General features: G+C 38.8%; 1 protein-coding gene across 1 annotated transcript in view; it reads left to right on the forward strand.

Annotated features, from left to right (window-relative positions):
- The window catches only part of NBN (nibrin), a 42840-nt gene extending 19502 nt beyond the window's left edge, over positions 1-23338 (forward strand). Inside the window, exons 9-15 of the mRNA XM_049782118.1 lie at positions 4640-4739; positions 6635-6904; positions 8214-8652; positions 11970-12122; positions 16004-16117; positions 21731-21780; positions 23165-23338. Of these exons, the coding sequence (XP_049638075.1) occupies positions 4640-4739; positions 6635-6904; positions 8214-8652; positions 11970-12122; positions 16004-16117; positions 21731-21780; positions 23165-23195 (1157 nt within the window). The 3' untranslated portion in view covers positions 23196-23338. The remainder of the gene's footprint in view (positions 1-4639; positions 4740-6634; positions 6905-8213; positions 8653-11969; positions 12123-16003; positions 16118-21730; positions 21781-23164) is intronic.
- The last annotated feature ends 496 nt before the right edge of the window (positions 23339-23834 follow it).

Here is a 23834-nt window from a genome sequence, read left to right on the forward strand (position 1 = left end):
CAGAATATGTGTTTGAAAACACCTTGTTGGCATGAAGTCCTTGATTTGCACTGGTGAGTTGTGCTATGAGTTTTTAAGGCAGGTCAGAAAACTCCTTTCAATACTGACTGGAAACCTGTTAAGAGATTTAAGGGAATTGGGTCTGAAGACAGAGCTTCAATTAATTACTGCCTCTGAGTTGGCAGAGACTGAAGTTAAGTATTTTGCATCATCGAAATGTAATGCACTTGTGTGCCTCCACTGACCAGTTTGCATACTTGGCACTGCTTATTGTCCCTCAAGCTATATGACAGGAGTGGTCATTGTGTACAGAGCCAGTTAGTCCTGAAGAATCCCCGGATGTAGTCTAAAACCAAAAGAAAAAATTTTTTTAATTGGGGCCGGAGTGGTGGACCAAGCAGTAAGACGTCTGCCTTGCATGCGCTAGCCTAGGATGGACCGAGGTTCGATCCCCTGGTGTCTCATATGGCTCCCCAAACCAGGAGCAATTTCTGAGCATATAGCCAGGAGCAACTCCTGAGAGTAACTGTGTGTGCTCCCCCCCAAAAAAAATTTTTTTAATTATAAATAACTATTTTAAAAATAAACTTTAGAAACTGCATTTTATACTCATGTAATGACTACACAGAGAAGGTAAGAAATTAACCAAACTTTTAAAGTTTTAATTTAGACGTTTAAAGTCATGCTATAGTGACCCAATTATGCAAGAGTGTAGATGGCATAAAACTGTGTAAAAGTTTGAGAAGTGATATATGTGGGCATGTCTGGGAATGAATATGAGAATATAAGCAGAGGATCAGTTTTAGGAGGCTAGTATTTTATGGTTTGGATAAGAATGTTGGTTCAAGCCTGAAACTAGAATTCAAAAGACTGGAGTCCATCCTTTGCATGCTGGAGGCTCAGGACACTGTGTGGTCCCCCAGCACTACCCAAAGCAAACCTTCCCCACACACAATGAGCTCTGAGGCAGGAGTAGCATAAGAATAAAAATAGAAGAATGCTTATTCTCTTGATGTTTCTGCCTTTGTCCTCCCACACTGACTGTATTTTTCTTTCTTTTATTTATGTGTTTTGTTTTTGGCCCACACTCAGTGGCTCTCAGAAATTATTCCTGACTAATTTGGGGGAGCCACAAAAGATACCAGGTATCAAACCTGGATTCTTTCTTGCAAGGCAAATACCCTCGCTGCTGTGTTGTCACTCCTCCCCAGCTGTGTATTTTTATTTTTTTGAAGTGCTTCAAATACAAGCACTTTTAGAGGCAGTACATTCATTCTTCCATTATTCTACCTCAGCAACACTTACTGCGATCACACTCCCATTTTAAGAATATACAAGTACTTTCAGTTCTCGTGAAATTTTCAGTCTTGGTTAAATTGTGATATGATGAATATTTCTTCTTATTTATGACTAATTTTTCTATAATTTATTCAAAGTCAGATGCTTCAAGTTGATTTTTTGATCTAGACACCAAAGGAACAAAAGAAAGCTGATTTGCTGGAGAAGTAGTCCATTAAAAATCTGCATTTCTGTGCAAATGAACTCTTGTAAATAGTATTTGATTGACAATAGATTTCTGTATGTGGAACAAAAAGCCCCATTTGCAAGATTTTAATAACACAACATAAAGACAAATTGAGTCTTAGGCAGTGAGTTATTCTTGTCCCATTTTTTTTCTGTTTAAAATTTGGTGCTTGAATCCAATATGCATTCTTCCACTAAGCTACTTCCACATCCCTTCCTCCATTTGGGACAACTCTCCTTCATTTCTCCTCTTATTAATCTAGTTCTCCATTTTTAGTTGCAGTTTGGTTTTTTCCATTATTCTGAATATCCTAAGACAGAGCCAAATCCTATCTCAGTTAGAGATAGGGAGGAGCAGCTTCACTTTGGCTTATTCTAAGCTCAGGTTTCTTATAAAATTCCTCTTAACATGTTTTTTATAGAAATCTTGGAAGAGACTGAACTTGAGTGATACCTTCTTATATGTAAATGGAAGAGGCATTAAAATAATCAAGTTCAGACATTTTAATTATTTATTTTGTCAACAAAATCTCAAATTCCTCTGCTATTGCTTTGGCTCAGAAGGTCTACAGTCTCTGACCTATTTGAAATCCTTATCCTAGGGAATGCTAGAATTTCTCCCAGTAATGTTCTTGTCTGCATACTTACCTGCATTTTGTATTTGACATTGCCACTAGGATCACTTCCTTTTCTCAGAAACTTACTGAAAGTCATTATTTAAATGAAAGTAAATCCGTAAGTAAAGTAAATGAAAGTAAATCCTTTTCTAGCCTTTTCAGTTCTTAATAATTTAGCTGTAGTAGCTCCTAACACCCTTATCCTTTCCTTTGTACTTCTACCTACAGAATTCATGTTCCATAGTACACAGTTCTCCACCCTCTTTGCCTATTCTGGTGCCTGTCTGTAGAATGCCAATATTGTCTTTAAACTCTGACTCAGGGACTGCAGAGGCAGTTCAATAGGCCAGAGCACATATAGAAGATTCAGTCCCCTGAATACTGCCAGTAGGAAATTCAAAGCACATAGCAGGTGGGGCCCAACCCCCTAATACACACACAAATTGTGAAATTTTTTTAAGTTTTCTTCCTCTTCCAGAACTCTTCTTTGTGTCAGAATTATTGTTTGATATGCTCTGCTTCTATTTTCTTTTGCATTCCAGTTAGTTTCTTTCTAACTTTAAAATAAAAGCAGTTGTGGGGGCCATAGGTAAGACGTCTGCCTTGCAAGCACTAATCTAGGGTGGACCGTGGTTCGATCCCATATGGGGTCCCATATGGTCCCCCAAAGCCAGGAGCAATCGCTGAGTTCATAGCCCAGAGTAACCCTTGAGTGTCAACAGGTGTGGCCCAAAATATACATATAAGCAGTTGTGAGCCAGAGAGTTAAGGCATTTGCCTTGTACATGACTGACCCTAGCTCTGTCCTCAGTCCCTCCTGAGTGGTCCCCAAGCAACAGAGATAGAAGTAACTTTGAGCATAGTTGGGTATTGCCCTCACCAAAATATTGAAAGAAAAAAAAAGAAAAAAGACTGGAAAGTATAATCAGTGGTTTTGTATACTTCTTTCAGCAACTGATTAGATTACAAACTCTTAGTAGTTTGAAATTATATGGCAGCGCTAACCACAGGGCTTGTTTTCTCAGAGGTATCAATATTTGCGTATTTGGACATTCAGAAGTAAGGGCATACTGAATTTTTTTGCTGGAATAGATTGTCTTAGCATCCAGTAGTGAGTGGTATGGTGGTACAGTGGATTAGAAGCTTGTCTTGCATGTGTAAGACTCAGTTTCAATCCCTTATACCATATATGATTCTCTAGCCCCACCGGGGATGATTCCTGAGCACAGAACTAAGAGTAAGCCCTAGGCATCACTGGGTATGGCCCCCTCCTCCAAAAGGGGTGTGTGTGTGTGTGTGTGTGTGTGTGTGTGTGTGCGTGCGCGCGCGCGGGAGGGAGGTTCTGTTGAAAATGAAATTTTTTTCTCTGTCAATGTATAACTTGAACTATAACTGAAGTTGCTTTATTTTTATGTTGCTTTTGCTTGAATAGAACGTCACACAGGCTTTGTAAAAGTCTCCTCAATGATTTGTTCTAGCTTTAAAATTATTTTATTCGGGTGCCAGAGAGATAGCACAGCGGTAGGGTGTTTGCCTTGCATGCAGCTGATCCAGGGTGAAAAGTGGTTTGAATCCCGGCCTCCCATATGGCCAGGAACTTTTCTAAGCACAGAGCCAGGAGTAACCCCTGTGCGCTGCTGGGTGGGACCTCAAAATAAGAAAAACGATTTCATTTTGGTAAGCCGGTATCAGACACCAGAAGGCTGCTTAGAGGCTATTGCATTAAAGTGTGCTGTGTCTCCTAGGGATATATCCTAGAAACACAAAAATACAATTTAAAAATCCCTTCCTCACACCTATATTTATTGCAGCGCTATTTACCATAGCAAGACTCTGGAAACAACCAAGATGCCCTTCAACAGATGAGTGGCTAAAGAAACTTTGGTACATATACACAATGGAATATTATGCAGCCGTCAGAAGAGATGAAGTCATGACATTTTCCTATACGTGGAAATTTTCCTATACATGAAATCTATTATGCTGAATGAAATAAGTCAGAGGGAGGGAGATAGATGCAGAATAGTCTCACTCATCTGTGGGTTTCAAGAAAAATGAAAGACATTTTTGCAATAATTCTCAGAGACAAAGAGAGGAGGGCTGGAAGGTCCAGCTCAAAACATGAAGCCCACCACAAAGAGAAACAACTACACTGACAACTATCATAACAATGTGAATGAATGAGGGAAGTGGAAAGCCTGTCTAAAATACAGGTGGGGGAAGGGTGGGAAAGGGAGAAATTTGGGATATTGGTGATAGGAATGTTGCAGTGGTGAAAGGGGGTGTTCTTTATATGGCTGAAACCAAACTACAATCATATTTGTAAGCAAAGTATTTAAATAAAGATATTTAAAAAAAAGAAGAGTATGCTGTGTAACTAGGTTGCTTTATTCAGCATGGCAGTCTTAACAGTTTTGCCAATCAAATGCCCACCTTTGGTCTAGCAGTCCTGATTCTTTATTTCTCTGTGTGATTTACAGGGCTGAAGACAGCTTCAGAACCAAGCCTTTCCCAAAGCTTCTCAGCCAGTGAAAGTTTAATGCCAAGAACCTCCGTGAGCACGACAAGCCAGGCTGACTCAGAATCAGAGCGGACATGGTAAGATTTTACCATGTACCAATATTGTTACTCTTCTATCAGTAATACAGCCATGTGTTTTAGAAGGAGAGCCTCACAGTGCCTTTAGCAGATCATCTTTTAAAAAATAGAAGCTCGAAGAGTAAGTTTCCGGGGATAACAATATTTTTGGACAAGGATCAGCAAAGAAAGAAGACATACATTTTTTTTTTTTTTTATTTCATTTGGGAGCCATTCCTGTTCGTCAGGGAATTCTGGCTGTGTTCAGGACTGCACCGAGGCCTCCTGCATGCAGTATACACTTAAACCATTAGCTATCTCAGAAAGCAAATAACTTTGGTGCATGCGCATTGATCTCTGCCAAAGGTACTCATTTCTATTGTTAAAACATTAAAACTGCCACAGATGCTATAGAAGTGAATTAATGTGGTCGTGTCCCAGTAAAACTGAATTTCCAAGAAAATGGCAGGTCATGGAGCTGGAGAGATAGCACAGCGAAAGGCGTTTGCCTTGCACACAGCCGATCCAGGACAGACAGCGGTTCGATTCCTGGCATCACGTATGATTCCCCCGCACCTGCAGGACTGATTTCTTTTTTTTTTTTTTTTTTTGGTTTTTGGTTTTTGGGTCACACCTGGCAATGCTCAGAGGTTACTCTGGCTGTATGCTCAGAAGTCGCCCCTGGCAGGCACAGGGGATGCCGGGATTTGACCCGCCATCCTTTCTGCATGAAAGGCAAATGCCTTACCTCCATGCTATTTCTCCGACCCCCAGGAGTGATTTCTGAGTTCAGATCCAGGAGTAACCTGAGCGCAGCTGGATGTGGCTCAAAAACCAAAAATTTAAAACTAAATTAAAAAAACAAAACTTTGGTTTATATGTGTGGCATATGAGAATAATAAATGGCTAATATGTATTTTACTTTGACCTGTTTGCACATGTGGAGTTCCTTTTGGGTGGGGAAGGGTTGTTCTTAGGCAGGATGGGAGGGTCAAGGGCCATGCCTCTTGGTGTTCAGGAGACATTATGCCGTTTAAGGTTTTAAATCTGCATTGTAGTGATAGTCTCTTACTATGCAAGTGCCTAAAACCTTTGGACTCTCTCTCCAGGGCATGTATACCTGTGTTTAAAATTGTTTTCTGATGTGCTAAGTATAGGGCTAACAGGAAGAACACATGAGTAGGAGCCCAAATTTCAATCACTGTACCACATGGCACTCCCAAACACCTTGCCATGGGGTAGCCCTCAGCACTGCCAATTGTGACCCCAAAACAAGATCAAGAAAATCTTTTTATCATTCTTTTTTTTTAATTATTTTGGGCCACACCCGGTGATGCTCAGGGGTTACTCCTGGCTATGCGCTAAGAAATCACTTCTGGCTTGGGGAACCATATGGTATACCAGGGTATCAAACCGCAGTTTGTCCTGGGGCAGCCGCGTGCAAGGCAATCGTCCTACCACTGCGCCATGGCTCTGGCCCCTCTCATTGTTTGCTTATAGAGACTGCCACCTGAGTGGAATAAAAGTATGCAAATTAGTTTAAATTAAACTAAAAAGCTCTTTTTATATGACGCTAAATTAATGTGATTATTCCTTTCCTGCTTTTTCATATTTTAGGGTTTTTTTATTTTTGCATAAAAATAATTTAAGGGATCAGCCATGGCACTGTTCCATTGAGCCAAGTTTGATAGCTGATGTACTTAGCAGGTTTGCATCCGCCATACTTGTTTCATTCTTGGGGCCATTCAGGATTGCACTGGTGACCTCAGACTTGAGAGCTGAATGTGCCACGTTCCCGGATCACACTCCAAAAGCCAAATTCTTTCGCCCATGTTAGTGCTTTTTAAAATGACTTTGTTTCTGGGTAAAATTGTCATAAACTTAATTGATCACTCTGTATTCTTCTCTCGCTACAGTAAGGATTTGAGTGAAAGGCCAAACAATGTCAAACTCTCCAGAATGGAACAAAATTTTAGAAACTCTTCACAAGAAGCCTCTGTTTTAAAGGAGCCCTCACAAATAAACCCCAATAATAATATGATCTCAAAAATTCAGAATAAAATAAAAATTCCAGACTATCAGCTTTCACCAACTAAAGTTTGGGGTGTAAATAAAAGTAGAGAGCAGGCTTCACAGCAGCAGACTAACACCATCAAAAACTACTTTCAGACTTCTACCAAAAAAAGGTATAGTTTTAAGATTTTTTTCTTTGCATATCTGAAAAATAATAGAACTTGTTATATGATTATGAAGGATATTTGATCTGCTTAATCACGCTTCTAAGAAATGTTGTTCTTGCTCTCGTTTCTTTTCAGAAATGTTTATTGTCAGTAGGTCATTAGTTTCTCCCAGTTTTGTATTGTCTCTGGATATATGGATAATAGATAGATAGATAGATAGATAGATAGATAGATAGATAGATAGATAGATAGATAGATAGATAGATAGATAGATGGATGATAGGTAGGTAGGTAGATAGGTAGATGATAAATAGGTAGGTAGATATATAAATTGATAGACGATAGATAGATGATTGATATATTGATGGATAGATATAGATAGTAGATAGATAGGTAGATGATAGATAGATAGATAGATAGATTGATTTAAGAGCATAAAGTAATTTTTACTTATCAAAAGAATGATACAGAACTATATAGAGGTCCAGAGTGATAGTACAGTGGTGAGGTGTTTGCCTTGCACGCAGCTGACCTGGTATTGACTTGAGTTCGATCCCCAACATTCCATATGGTCCTCCAAACCTGCCAGGAGTGACTTCTGAGAGCAGAGCCAGGAGTAACCCTTAAGTGCCACCAGATGTGGCCAAACACCACTCCCCCAAAATGAACTATATAGAAAACACTTAGGAACTGGTTCAATGCCCTGTATTGAATGCTTGGCATGTTAAAGCTATAGGTTTAATCACTAGCACCAGAAGTGGTCAGCTCCTAAACATTCAGGAGAAACGGTCCCTGTGTACTCCTCCTCTCCTTTAGCCCGCAAAATAAAACTCTTGGTCATATTACACTTTCAGTATATAATCTGTGTGATAATATGTATTTATCAGTTCTATCAATTGACCTAACTTGAATGCAGCTCATTCATTTATCTCCTTGTATTCAGCTTTTACATTTCTTGGGTAATTTTTCCCATCTCACACATGTTCAGCATTCATTAAGTAGGTCATTATTGCCTGACTACATTTTTTTTTTATATATTTCTACCTTTTCCTCAATGTTTTATCATCTACTGCTACTTCAGCAGATCAAGATGCCCGTATTATTTCTGCTCCAAGGATGATCACTTTGATCAAAATTATAAAGTTTATGTGGATTGTCATTACTTTTAGATGTTTTTTTTTCCACTTATATTAATAAAATCAGTATTTTTTATCAAGTGGGAGGAATGAATATTGCCAACTGAAAAATCACGTGTTGATTTTTTTTCTCTCTCTCTTTTCTTTTTTACCTTTTTTTTTCCCTTTTGAAATCAAAGGGAAAGGGACGAAGAAAATGAAGAAATGTCTTCATCTAAATCTGCAAGAATCGAAATGTCTTGTTCTCTTTCAGAACAAACAGAACCCATTTTACCCTTACTGTGGAAAAATAAGGAGCAAAATCTAACTCCGAATGACTCTATGGACAAAAATTCAGATAATCTTGTCACAGATTTAAGATCTGTAAAAAATTCTGCTAGTAAATCTCTTTCTACAGAAAAGCTACACCAATTGGGAAAAAGAAAAGAAATGAATGATATTGCCATAGAAAATGAAGTATTGGAAGAGCTACTCCAGGACATAAAGTCAGAATGTGAAGTTGAAGTGAATGTTCAAAAACAAGAAGACAGCATTAAAAATAATAGGAAAAGGCCAAAATTGGATATAGAAACAAATGAAATTTCTAATGAAGCGAGACGAGAAAGCAAGAAAGTGTCTGTAAGTAACATTTTAAATTATAATTTGAAATAGGAATTTTGATTTTTTTGAAATAGAAATTTTGAACATTAAAAAGATTTATATTGATTATATATGCATCTATTGTCTCCTTGACAAGGGAAAAATAATTTCAACAGTGGTGTGAAGTATTAAAACTTGTTTATTTGTTTTGGGTCTCACCCTCCTGGCTTTATACTCAAGAATTACTCCTGGAGGTGCATGGGGGACCATCTGGAATGCCATAGATATAACTTGGGGTTGGCCAAGTATAAGGAAAGCACCCTACCCACCCCTCTCCTCTTTTGTATGAAAGATAATTTTATTTTGGGGTGTTTATATGCAATATACGCTGCACCTTTTTTACATTTACTTTATTTACTTTTATTTACTTTATTTAAAGTGCATGTATTGCATAGTTAATACTAATGCATTTGTTCCTGCATAAATGGAGCGAGATTATTAAAGAAAGAAAAGAAAGATAAAAGAAGAAAGGGAAGGGGAAAGTCCAACAACAAGCAGCACATTTTTGAAAATTATTTTATCTTCAATAAGATCAGAAGGTTTAGTAAGCTCTTGTTGCTAGCAGCTCTGTTACTTAATTTGTTTATGAACATGAGGTGGCTTCAGGTACAAGTTAGCATGTAAATAAGTATGTTCCTAATGGGATGACAATATTAAACAAAAATGGAGTTGTCAGGTGGTCTAGGAATTCCAAACGTAATTCCAAGCTGATGCGGTAGGTTTTGTGGGCCATATGTTTGGCTGCCAGGTCTTCAGGAAGTATGAGAAAGTGAGGGGTGGGGAGAGAGGAGAGGGATGCCTACACTCAAAAAAAAAAAAAGTCCTGGTGATGTTAACCCAAATACTGGCATACTTGGAGTTTGGGTCAATCTGAGCTTTTTTATAAATACAGATTCCCAGGCCAGAGTCCCACCCAGTGATCCTGGTTCCTTCCTTATATCATCCTTTAATATTCTTTTGTTCTCTTTAGAAATGGTTTAGTTTAACTTAGTTTTCCCCAGTGAATGAAGCCCAGAATAAAGTAATGGAAGTCCCTTGACAATTCCCAGGCTTTATTTTCTAGCCAGCTGTCTTCCTGCTCAGTACCTGCAGCCTTATTGTGAGATTCTAATGAGGAAGGACAGAGTGCTGAGGGCATAGAATTCAGCCTTTCCATGTGGGCTCCTCCCACTGCCTGAAGCTCTCTCAGAACCCATTTGTTAATTTGGAGTATCTGGTACTTAGGGATAGTTTGTGCCACTCTGGTTGATCAGAATCTGGGAAATGTTTTCAACCTGACATATTGCTGTAAGAAAGAATCAATACTAAGAGATCCAATTCCACTTGGTAGTCAGACTCAGAACTCAGATAGAAAAGTTCTTTATTACCAGAGATTTTAAGATTCTCTCATTTTACGAATGAGGTTAATGAGTCCTAGTAATATATAAATTGAACAGTTATTTTCATGGCAGTTTCCTTCCATAGAGGAGGCAGAAATAATCAGTTTAATGTTGAACTCCAGAGGATTTTCCAATCTTAAATAAATCTATACATTTACTAAGATGTTTGCTTTTTAAATCAACATGTTTATTTTGTTTGCATTATGAATTTACATACTCATTTTAACTCCAAATTGTTCTGTAATCTGCCTTTAGTCTACTTGGTCTCTGATTTCTGTATAGAGTCTTAGGGCAAGTTAGGTCCAATTTAGATTGTTTTGACCACATCTGTGGAAATGCATTTCCATTGTGGTATATTTTTCTTCCTATATTTATTTCTCTAATGTTTTCACTTTCTAAAACTTTTTGTCCAAGTATATTCTTTACCTTCTCTGTTAGTTCTTTTTTCTTAAACCTGAGTATCAGATTGACCCTGACTCATAGTGGCCACAGGTCTGTTGGGAAATAACTTGTAATTCTAGTTGTATAATTCTTTTTTCTTTTCTATTTTTGGGGGGTTGGGTCACACCCAGCAGCGCTCAGGGGTCACACCTGGTTCTGTACTCAGAAATCATTCCTGGCAGGCTCAGGGAACCATATGGGGTGCCAGGGATCAAACCAGCTCCGTCCCATGTCAGCTGGGTGCAAGGCAAATGCCTTTACCGCTGTGCTATTGCTCCAGCTCCCCCGTTGCATAATTCTTTGGTCCTCTAGCTTTGACTGCATAAACTCTCAGAACAAATATCACCCCGGAAATGTGGCCTTAGGGTCCACTTTGGTAGAGATAAGATTTGGTCACCAATTATTGGAGGCCACGTATAAGAAGACCCTGGGTTTGATTCTGGAATTGTGGGAGATGAGGAATAGTTTTTTATATACTATATCAAGATACTAAGGAATGCTATTAACATAATTAATTAGTTTCACTCTGGTTCTGGTTTTACAATATAATTTTCAAACTTATTCTGTTGTTTAAGAACAATGGCCAGAGCCATGGAAATAAAGGGATGGATGGATAGATGGATGGGTGTGTCTATGTGTGTGTGTGTGTGTGTGTGTGTGTGTGTGTGTGTGTGTGTGTGTGTGTGTGTGTGTATGGAGAAAGACTGTAGTGAAAATAAAAATTGTGAACAAATTCCTATGCATACTGCATATTATCTTATTTTGAAGTGAAGAAACAAAACAGTAACAAATACAATATGTGGCCCATGGGCCATAGTTTGAGGACCACTGGTTAGAGAGAACACAGACTTCTCCAGAAGTGGAAAAGCTACATCTTTTTGAAATGTGGACCAATCTCTAAGATATAGCATGAGCCCTGCGTTGTTTGCAAAGTAGTTTTTATAGTAGGACCTCTTTAGCTCTGCTTTGGAAAGCTATTATTTTATAATTCCTAAGACTGTTTTGAGTTTTGTTTTGTTTTAGCAAGAAAATGAAATTGAGAAGAAATAGGATCTCAAGAAAGAATCACTGTGAACAACTAAAAATTTATACAAAATAAATTAAAATGTATTGGTTGAGAATATAATAACCCTCCCTGTGTAGTTTCAATGAAAAAAAGAAGGCAGAGCTGAGATACCATGCCAAGAAAACATGCACAAGAAGATAAGACTACTTTCAGAGATTTTTTTATATTAAATAAGCACATTAAAATACTATTCCTTTTTATCTTTCATGAATTAATGTATTATAATGTTTATCAGGCTTGAGAATTTCTAGTTAGTCTTATTTTGATGTAGATCTGATTGATTCTTAGCACAAGTACCAAAATTAGACCGTTTTACTGTTTTTTCCAGGTATTTGAACATTGTAAACCTCTAAATTAAGTACATTTTCTTTTCTTCTTATTTCTTCCTCCTTAACTCAACCTCATGTAAGAATGATGACAGACTTCAAGAGGCCGATGAGACGCTGCCAACAAAGTTGTTACTGACTGAATTCAGGTCTCTGGTAGTTAATTTTAACTCCAAGATGGCAGTTAGTGTAACTAAGGATTATGGTCAAGCACAGAATTTCAAGAAATTCAAAAAGGTAGGTATTCATTTAACTCAAATGTCACAAGAGGGCAGTTGGAACATTTTTGAATAACTATTGGTGCTTTCAAAAACATACTATTTTCTCTGCTTTTAAACATTTAAAAGTTGGGATGTAGAGGTAGGTCAAAGAGTGGAGAGCATCATCAGGACTGGATAGTACTGGGTCAGGAGTAAGCCCTGAGCTTACTGTTTGCCCAAACAGACAAGGGACCGAGAAATAGTACACCAGATGGAGCATCACCTGGCAAACAGCCCACCCTCTTTTGGTCCCCAGCTCATTAATGGTCCCCCAAGCTGCTCCACGAGTGATCTCTTAGAACAAAGCCAAAAGTAAGCCCTGATAATCCTCATATATGGCCCAGATACTTCCCACCCTCCAAAAATTAAATCTGGGGCTGAAGTGATAGCACAGTGGTAGGGCATTTGCCTTGCAAGTGGCTGACCCAGGACAAACTGTGGCTCGATTCCTGGTGGTTCAGTTCCTGGTGGTACAATTCAAGGCATCCTATATGATGCCCCAAGCCTGCCAGGAGCGATTTCTGAGCCCAGTGCCAAGAGGAACCCCTTAGCACTGCCAGGTGTGGCTCAAGAAAACAAAATTCTCTAGAACATGTTCTGTATGAATTACGCTGTGACTTAGATGTCACAATATTTTCATTCTAACATAAACTTACACTTGTAGCATTTTTTTCAATGAGTTTTGTTTTTTGTGACAGTCTGCTAAGGATTGAAATTTTACAGATACAAGGAATACAATGTCCTAAACACATGGTACCCACTTAGTCTTTCTTACCCTCACAAACAATGTTTGAATAATACAAATCATTTTTACTTCATGGTTATTTCATATGAAATTGTGTTTTAAAATTGTATTGTAAATCAAAATTCAAAAGCCATACAGTTTCAGTTTTGTTTATTGTTTGTTTGAGAACCACACCTGGCGAGATTGAAAGCTTCTTTCTGGCTCTGCACTTAGAGCTCATTCTTGGCAGGCTTAGAGAACCTTAGGTGTGGCTGGAGATCAAACTAGGGTCAGTTTTTCAGTGAACAAACAGTGCTCTAGATGAGAATCTTTGCTTTCAACGTAAGGTGATGAACAATTGAACAGATCCCATTATCCAGGATAATTACCGATCCACCCTGTTTTTCTTTAGAATTTGCTGTTATATGTTTTATATATATGTATGTATATATATATTACCAAGTTTATGTATTAATAACCTATTTTGATTACTTGCTCAGCCAAAGAAGAATGAGAGATTTTTTTTTCCTAGATCCAGTTAGTAATTAAGCTGTAGAATAGCTTAGGGCCTCCTTTGTATGTGGGAAGCTTGGTAGATACCAAGTCATGGCACTCAACATAGAAGGGGCTGTTAAAGTCTGGAGTAGAATGGTGAGATCACACCATTGAAATAAAGCAAAGCAAAGCTTTATTCTGTCAACCAACAAGCTACAAACTGACCTATCAGGGCCACCTCCCTCAGAAGACTTCTGAGGTCACAAGCGAGAAGACTTCTGAGGTCACAAGCTAGGTTATATAGGGCTAGAAGCAGGAAGTCTTGACCTTTAAGTTGATTGGCTGTTATCTAGGCTTGTCCTTTTATGGCTAGATGTCTAGGGTGGTCTATTGTGGTTTCTAAGGCCTTGGGGTCTGCGTCATTATTGTTGGGATAGAAACTTAGTCCTTAAATGGAAACTTAGCATTGCTTTTGACAATGCTCTAGGCTTCATAGGACAACAGAATTTCTCATTTTCAGTGCACCACAAATCCAAATATATGCAAGCACTGACGCCAAAGAGTTTTAACCACTCACTGGCACTTGTGTAAACTCCAATATCAAGTGTATAAATACTGCCAATAAGTGTGCCTGACCCCAGGCCTCATAATAGCAAAAATAGGATTAACATGTTTATAACAGTTCAAACTAAAATGTTGCTTAAACATATATCTAAGACCAGAGAGATGGCTCAGCTTGGAGAGCTTTTGCCTTGGATATTCAAGGCTGTGAGTTTGATCCCTACAGTCTGTGACTGTGGGAGTGGTCCTTCTGGTGTTGAGCACTGTTAGGAATGCTCAGAAAGATCACTAAGTAAAAGTTCTGTTTTCATCTCATAACATTAAAATTTTAATAATATAGCTAATAAATATTAAGTCTTTATTACTTGCTTCATAAATAGTAATTTATCCATCAACTTGATTTGTCTTTTTACATGGTGTATACTTTTTTGCAGTGTGTCTTTAATTTGTAAGCAGTTAAAATTCCCATAACAAGAATAAACTATTCCTGGGGCCAGAGCAGTGGCGTGGAGCAGTAAGGTGTCTGCCTTGCTGGCGCTAGCCTAGGACGGACCATGGTTCAATTCCCCAGCATCCCATATAGTCCCCTAAGCCAGGAGTGATTTCTGAGTGCAGAGCCAGAAGTAACTCCTGAGCATCACCAGGTGTGGCCCAAAAAATAAACAAATAAATAAACAAAAAAGAATGAATTATTCCTATATCAAAAATCTCTTCCTAGGAATCTGTAAACTGGAAAGACTTATAATTTTCATGAAGGTACCAGATGGGCGTTAATGATTAATGTTCTTAGAACAAAATATAATCCACACACCGAGCTGTAGTGCTCCCACATCTTTTCCAGTTGTACTGTAGAATACTCAGTAGCCCCTGCCTTTATGACTCTATGATTCTAGTCTTTGAATCTGATACCTCTAAATCTTTGGGCTGGTTTCACTAGCACAGAGTTCATCTCTCACAAAGATGGATTTATTAGATATAAATATCTTTGTTAATTAATGTACTGCATCTTTGCAGGTTTTGTCTTTGCTCCCTGCAACTCATAATTGTTGAATTTTAAATTACTTTTAATTGGGGGGGGGGTGCACATCCAGAAATGCAGAGGGTTACTCCTGACTCTGTACTTAGGAACTACTGGCAGTGCTTGGGGGACCATTTGTCATGCTGGGGATTGAACCCAGGTAAACTACATGCAAGACAAATTCCCTACCTGCTGTACTATCACTCTGGCCTCATGGTGGTTTTTGTTATTGCAATATCCAGTGATTTTACACTTGAGTGCACTGCTTGTAAGGAATTGCACATGTTAGAGAAAACAAATTGTTTCTGCATCGATGGAAATAGAACTTTAATTTCCCAGAGTTTAAAGTTCAGACCTGCCCGAGGAAGAAGTTGACACCCCGTAAAAAAGACAAAAAGCCTTTGTCCTTTGGCATTCCCATTGCAATTCGCCACATTATGTGAACAAAAAGAAACCTCCAAAAATGCACTTAGAGGTCTTAGACAGGGAGTTTTATAGGTGTGAGGAAATACAGTTCAAAAGGTAATGAATGATGAATGATTCATACATTACATTAGATTCAATTGCTATTCAGTATAAAGTTCAATTGCTATGTTGAGCTTGTTTTACTGAATGCTCCTTTGTAAGGATCCAGTAATATAGATGGTACGGTTGTCAGAGGCCTTTTAGAGTCAAAAGATTTCCTCTATCTTTTCTTAAGAAGTATCTGAGACATTCTCTGCCTAAATTCTATTTCGCATACTTGTTGCTGTGAGGATCATAGTTGGTGATGTGAGCCAATGCCAATGGGATTCAGCTGTCTTAAGACCTGTAACACAGGAGCTCTGACACATCCCCATTCTAGACTCAACTTTGACCTCTTTTTAAGAGCTTTTTTTAAAAGATTTTGAAAACATAGTTTGTTCATGCCTTAAACCTTCTTTTTTGGTTTTTGACCACATCCTGGCTCTACGCTCAAAAATCGCTCCTGGCTCCTGGGTTTGCGTGCAAGACAAAAGCCCTACTGCTGCAGTATTACTCTGGCTCCGCCTTAAACATTCTTGCCTTTACTGTTTAACAGGTAGCTTTTCCTGGAGCGGGAAAACTTCCCCACATCATTGGAGGATCAGATCTCATAGCTCATCATGCTCGGAAGAATGCAGAACTAGAAGAGTGGCTCCAGCAGGAAATGGAGGTAAGTAGGCAGTCAGGCCAGTGAAGGGTTGTATTTGTGTCTCAGTCCCTTCTGGTTTTCACAACCAAAAAAGCATAGGAACAGCCAAATAGGAAAGTGGGGTTTTCTTGGCATTAAAACAACTCAAGCTGAGAAGGGTATCCACCCTCGGAGTACAGAGTGTGAAATGCATATATTTAGGAAAGAGTACAGGCAGTTTGCACAACTGTGGAATGTACAATTTTGCCCATCCAGAAAATGCTGAAGAAATACCACTGGGGGAGTGACTTTTAGCCTGGCATTAGAAAGGAAAGGGACTGGAGGGTGAGGATACTTACTATACTGACCTGACCAGCCAGGTCCTTTTTTTTTTTTTTTTGGTTTTTGGGTTACTCCTGGCAGTGCTCAGGTGTTACTCCTGGCTTTAAGCTCAGAAATCGCTTCTGGCAGGCTTGGGGGACCATATGGGATACCGGGATTCGAACCACCTGTCCTTGTCCTTCTGCATGCAAGGAAAATGCCCTACCTCCATGCTATTTCTCTGGCCTCCCAGCCAGATCCTTTTCTTTCTTTCTTTCTTTCTTTCTTTCTTTCTTTCTTTCTTTCTTTCTTTCTTTCTTTTCTTTCTTTCTTTCTTTCTTTCTTTCTTTCTTCCTTCCTTCCTTCCTTCCTTCCTTCCTTCCTTCCTTCCTTCCTTCCTTCCTTCCTTCCTTCCTTCCTTCCTTCCTTCCTTCCTTCCTTCCTTCCTTCCTTCCTTCCTTCCTTCTTTTTTTTTTTTTTTTTCCGTTTTTTGGGTCACACCTGGCAGTGCTCAGGAGTTACTCCTGGCTTTAAGCTCAAATCGCTTCTGGCAGGCTCGGGGGACCATATGGAATGCCAGGATTCAAACCGCCATCCTTTTGCATGCAAGGCAAATGCCTTACCTCCATGCTATCTCTCTGGCCTCCCAGCTCGGTCCTTTTCTATGCACATTTGATCCTGACCTAATTTGGGTCAGTAGAACAAAGTAGGCTAACCTCAAGCCAGTTTCTTTTAGCTTTTCTTAACTACAGAAAGTCCTAAATTTTGAATGAAGGTGAGAGAGGGGACCTGTGAGAGATGGAGAAAGTCATAAAAAGCTTTCACACATTAGAGAACGGTTCTTCATAAAATGAAATTTAAGGAGGCTAGGGATGCCACTCATCCATTGAGTTTTCTCCTTCCATGTAAGAAGCCCTGGGTTTGAATATTGGTAGCACACGCCCACACATGAAGAAATCAGCCATAGTAAAATAAATGATACCCAAACAAATGAATTCCATTTATATCCTCATATAAAAGGGAAATGTATTTAACCCACAAAAAATGTAAACAGAATCTATAGGCCAATAAACAATTAAACAAGTGAAAGGATAGTCCTATAGGCAAATATAGGACATTCAAAATATATTAATATAATAGTATCTGAATGGACTGACTTTCTAAATCTAGGGCTTGCCTTTTAGCAGTTCTGAGAATTTCTTATTATTCTTTGCAATATAAAATTTTTTCTAATATCATCTTGAACTCAGATTTGTAAACAATGAGGATTTCCATTACAGGTATAAACTATTGCCTTTTCAATATCACATGCTTAGTAGCCAAATAATGGAATATTTTGAGGACTGGGTTTAGACTCATTTTTTTTTTCAGTAGTTCTGTCTTTACCTTATTTCTATGTATTTCATTTCTTTGGTTCTTTTTTTTTTTGATTTTTGGACCACACCCGGCATTGCTCAGGGGTTACTCCTGGCTGTCTGCTCAGAAATAGCTCCTGGCAGGCACGGGGGACCATATGGGACACCGGGATTCGAACCAACCACCTTCGGTCCTGGATCGGCTGTTTGCAAGGCAAACGCCGCTGTGCTATCTCTCCGGGCCCATTTCTTTGGTTCTTATGATTATTTTTGAAAAATTATTTAAATTTTTCTTTTTTGTTTTTGTTTTGTTTTGTTTGTTTGTTTTGGGGTCACACCCAGTGGCGCTCAGGGTTACTCCTGACTCTGTGCTCAGAAATTACTCCTGGCAGGCACGGAGGACGATATGGAATGCTGGGTCTCGAACCATCATCCATCCTGAATCAGGTGCTTGCAAGGCAAACGCCCTATCATTGTGCTATCCGGCCCCTTGTTTTGGTTTTGTTTGTTTGCTTGTATGTTTGTTTGTTTTTTTCAGGGCTCACTCCTGGCTCTGCATTCAGGAATTACTCGTGGCAGACTTGAGGTATGCCAGAGAGTGAACCTGGGTCAGTCATGTGCGAGGCAAACAACCTATCTGCTGTGCTATGGCTTCTGGCCCCTTCTTCCCTCTTTCCCCACTTCCCTTCTCTTTGTTGTTGGTTCCTCATGAACAGATGAAGCAGAACCATGTTTAGTTATAGAAATTGCATACTTAACTTAGTTGTACAGCTGGGATCCCAATTAGCAGAGCTACTGGGATTACACGAGGTTATGAGTCAGTTCTGGAGAGCAAACTTCAGCCTCCTTGTCTGATGCATTGTAAAGCCACAACTGAGCTATTCCCTGGTCCTTCTCCTTTCTTGGGCTTTGTCTGCTTTGTTTTATGTCCATCTGTTGAGTTTTAATTCAACTTGACAGTATTTTACTTCTGGAAGTCTTGTTTCCTTCTTTTTTAAATCTTGTTCCCTGCTAATACAGGCATGTTCCTCTTTTGTATAATTTGTCTGTGCTACCAATACAAAGTGTTTGTTGAATCTTTTCTCAGCTGTTTTTTTCTGATAGTGATACCTTGATTCTGAGTTAGATTTTTTTTGGTTTCTGAGTGTAAACTACTTGTGCTTTCTTTTTTATTTTCAATTTTATATGTGGGAAACAATTGAGTCCAAATTTAAGGATTACATCTCCAATGAAGCCATTAATCCAGTGGCAGAAGTTTTAGTCAGCTCTTGTTGTTAGCTGTCCATTCTGTTAAATTGGAGTGTTTTTATAGGAACGACAATATCAAACAAATGAAGTTGTCCAGTAATTCAATGCATTAGTACTGATATTGCAACTTCTAGGGACATGTAGTCAGCTGCCAGGCCTCTGGGGAAAAGAAAGATATAGGAGTTCGGGGTTGCCTGCACTCTCTAGAAAAAAACCTTGGTGATATCAACCCAAATACTGGCATACCTGAAGTTTGGTCAGATTGTTGTCCCTGAAGGGACTCATAGAAAGGTGATGAGGCAGGAGCATCGGAAAAACGGTGATTATGGCTGGTGGAGGCAGCAGAGATGGCTTGGGTGAGAGGGGATGCTTGGCCGGCCCTCTCCTCCTGAGATGGCCAACTTTCTGCTGCATGGGCCAATGTACCTATGATCTTCCATGGCTTATTTTACATCTCCTTTGAGAAAAGAGTGAATCTGTGGAGATGGCCTGGGCAGAACATTTGACTATATCAGTGGATGTGGTTACAGCTGCCAGGCTTCCCAAAAGAAGGAAGATATGAGGAGGGTGCCCGCACTCATTCCACAAAGACTTGATAATATCAGCCTCAAAACTGATTAGTCCCTGCTAGGAATTGTAGAGGGGTAATGAGATAGGTCCATCGGGAAATTTTGATTCTGGTTGATGGAATTAGCATGTGTGGTTTTGGCAGGGTGGGGGCTTGACCAGCCCTCTTAATTGGAGTGTCTTTTGGGTTTATTCAGAAGGTTTGACTTTCTAAGATAATGAAGTTAACTTGCTTCTTGACTTTTACATCTTCTGTATATGAACCTGCTACAGTCTTGTTTTCTTTTTTTATTTTAATTTTTTTTTTTGGTTTTGGGTTTTTGGGTCACACCCGGCAGTGCCTAGGGGTTACTTCTAGCTCTACACTCAGAAATTGCCCCTGGCAGGCACAGGGGACCATATGGCTACCGTTCTGCATGGAAGGCAAACGTCTTACCTCCATGCTATCTCACTGGCCCCTCTGGATTTTCTTTTCTTTTTTTTTTTTTTTGGTTACAGTCTTGTTTTCTAACCTTACCCCACCTACCTTTCTGTTTTCCTGCTTTTTGTTTTTGTTTTTGTTTTTCAGTCCATCCTTCTCTACTTCTGCTACAAACCAGTCTTGGCTTTTATAATCATTGTCAGTTCCTGAAGCTTCCTTGAATTGAGGATATTGTATTCTGTGTGCCAAACATAATAATTTCTTCTTTGTGTCCTACTTCATCTGTTTTGAATTTTGAAAAGGCTGTAAAAACGTATGTCGTTCTTTCAGACCATTTTGAAATACCATTAATACAGATTTCATTACTAATATATTTTTGCGTAGTATTTTTTTACTTAGAGATACAAAATAAAATGGATGTATTCTGACTGACTTCTTAACTTGAAAATGCATCTCCTATCAGGAACCTCTATGAAAACTTAGAACATGGTGCCAACTTCTGTTTGGACAAGGACTTCATAGAAATCATGTCTTCCTGTTACGTCTGTCAAACAAACTAATGCCATTTACTTTTGACTTTTCTCTGTGTTAATAGAGAAATCTTTCTATAAATTTAAATTCCTGTAAGCCATTCTTCTAAGCTTTTCTAAAGACTACAAAACAGTGTTCAGGGTAGTCAGTAGTGTTTGTTACTCAGGTAACCAGTTTACCCAGTTGTTGTTTTTTTTAGATCTTATGCCAAGTTATATAGGAACAGTAAAAATAAACAGCATCTGTACTCAAGGAACTTTTTTTTTCAGTAGTATGTTTATTTATTATTATATGAAAATTTTTTAGCATCTAGGAATGAGGTAAATGAAGTTTTATGTGTTTTATAGCAAATGTTACTTTAAAATAGGACCAGAAAACTTTCAAACAAGGAGTGAAGAGTAAGTTCATTTACAAATAGGAAGGTGAATGTACCTTGAAAGATACGAAGAGAAAAGAATATAATTTGGGAGCCAGAGAGATAGTAGAGTGGGTAAGGTACTTACCTTACACGTGACTGACCCAGGTTTGATCCGCACTACCCCCAAATGATCCACTAAGCCCCACCAAAAATAATCCTTGAGCACAGAGCCAGGAGTAAGACATGAGCACTGATGAGTGTGGCCCCAGAATTAAAAAGCAAACAAATTTAATTTGTGATTGGAAATATTAGCTTGGCAGTAAAAGCTTTTGCTTCACATGTCTGAGGCCGTGGGTTCAACATCCAATTCCAGAGTAAAAAGTAAATAGTTAAATACAATAAATCCTTGGGTTGGAGATTCAACAGCAGCGTCTGAGACCTGATTTGGAGCTGTGAAGAAGAAAGGCACTTCACATATCCAGCTGCTCCAGCCCAAAATCTTCTCAACTCCTTGATTATGCCTTAAGCTATTCAGACACAGATATTTCACTTATTAAAAGGGCTCTGCTGGAAAGAAAGTTGGGAAACTCAAGCCAGCAGTGTGCAATTGTTGCCTTTGAGAGGCAATTGGCTGGACAGAGCAGCTTGATTAGATGTCTTGAGTAGTAATCTTTAGCATTAAATGAGAATAAAGAATATCTGTTGAGAGATTTAACGAAGGTAAGAACTCAGGCTGGATGACCTCTTGGATGTGAAGATCTTGGGAATGACTATGATCAACAAGTATAGCAGTCACTCTCTAACTGAAGTGCTCATTTCTAAAAAAAATGTCTAAAATTATGTTCATTTCACAGGAGCAAAATCGGCAAGCAAAAGAAGAGTCCCTTGCTGATGATCTCTTTAGGTAAAGTTCAATTTCAGTTTTCTCTGAATTTTCAGAAATACTTTTTCTCCCTCCCAGTACTTGAATACTTCTCAATTGGTTTGCTGGATTGAGCTTCCCGGTGCAGGGCTGACTCAGTTGTATAGGGCATTCAGGCAAAGGTTTCTGAACTGAACGTGATTTTTAGCTGGGCATAGAAACATAAATGAATGAGTTCTGCACGTAGACTAGTAAACTATCATACCATTGTAAATTTAATAAATACACGTGGGAGGGGCTGGAGGGTTAGAACAGTGGTAAGGAGTTTGCCTTGCAGCAGCCGACCTGGGATGGACCCCGGTTTGATCCCTGGCATCCCATATGGTCCCCTGAGCTTGCCAGGAGAGACTTCTGAGCATAGAACCAGGAGTAATCCTTGAGCGCCACTGGGTATGTTCCCCCAAAAAATAAAATCACAAAAAGAAAACAAAATACATGTGTAAATGTTTGCCTTGCATATGACTGGCCCAGGTTCACTCCCTGACATCCCATATGGTCCTCTAAGCCTGCCAGAAGTGACTTGTGAGCACAGAGCCATGAGTAAAAACTGAGCACTGCTCACTGTGCCCCTCCCAATAAATAAATAAACAAATAAAATGCCTGTAAAAAACAAGTCATCTTAGAATTTTAGAGAGATTGAAAGGAGTTATAACGAATGATTACAATTTGATTTTTATTTAACATTTTTGGAATTTCTACTGGCCTAACAGACTTTTTTATATTCATAAAACTGAATTACTCGTAGAAAAAGAGCTAGAGAAGTGTAGATTTTCTCAAACTTAAAAGCAGAATCGAGGAGTACTGCATGTTTTTGATAAGTATTATAGCAAATTTAAGTAGTTTTATTTTTTTGTTTTGTATCACACCTGATGATGCATAAAATGCATAGGCCCTTCCTTTACCAGTGCAACTTTGCAACCACCAATGTCATCCATTACTGTCCTCCCCATCCCCTGCCTGTCTTCAAGACAGGCATTGTATTTCTGTCTCTACCAGTCTCATGTTATCAGTATATATATTTTTTCTAACTGTGCTTACCACTCTCTGTGGTAAACTTCATATCATGGATTGATACTTCCAGCCCTCATCTTTATTGTTAGGGTACTTACCTTGCATGCAGCAAACCTCATCTCCACCTGCCAAACCACATATAGGCCTGAGCTTTATCAGATGCAACCCTTGAACAAGAGCTGGGAATATCCTCCACCACTGCTAAGTGTGTTCTGAACTCCCCCCCCCCCCCCATAAAAAGAGAATAGTAAAAATTTGTATTCTTCTGTTTTTTTGACAGTACTTGAAAGCTCGTTAACATTAAATATGAGAAATGTAATCACTGATCTGATTTCAGTTACATTTTTCTTTGCAGATACAATCCTAATATAAAAAGGAGAAGATAACTGAAGATGTTACAAGTAGCCACAAAATGTTTTTTACTTCAGGTTTCTTCTGAGATACAACACAGTGTATAGAAGAATTTGTGAATATTGTATGGTATAAATTTGTTAATTAAAATGCAGCAAAGTTGCATTTTGCACGATAAGTAGCATTTCTGCTTTCAGTCTTTATCATCTTGACTTTTACTGTAACCTTTTGTCCTTTTTTTAAATGCCACTTATTGATATTTACAGTTTAAAAGATTTTAAATTTTTAAAGTTGCTGTTCAAAATGCCAGAAATTTATAACTATAACATCCTTTGGGAACTAGAGAGAACACTTGTCTTGCATGAGGCCAACCTCATTTCAGTCCCTGGCACTACATGGTCCCCACCCCAAGTATTAAGTCACCCAGTACCCAAAGCCGTGAGAGATCCCAAAAATATTTTCTATTTGATTCCCTTTCTCAAAAAATAATGACTCAAATAGAGTCGTTGATTTTTCTTCTCTCCCTTTTTAAAAATCAGATCGAAATCAAGAAGTGCACTGGGCTCAGTAGTACTGTGGGCAGAATTCAACCCTGTGGTCTGGGGATGCTAGGCCCACAAATAACACTCTCAGATTTTTATGTGGAGCAAGAGCTTGATCTGATGTTAGGCATG

This window comes from Suncus etruscus, chromosome 10 (genome assembly GCF_024139225.1).
Source record: "Suncus etruscus isolate mSunEtr1 chromosome 10, mSunEtr1.pri.cur, whole genome shotgun sequence".
Lineage (NCBI taxonomy): Eukaryota > Metazoa > Chordata > Mammalia > Eulipotyphla > Soricidae > Suncus > Suncus etruscus.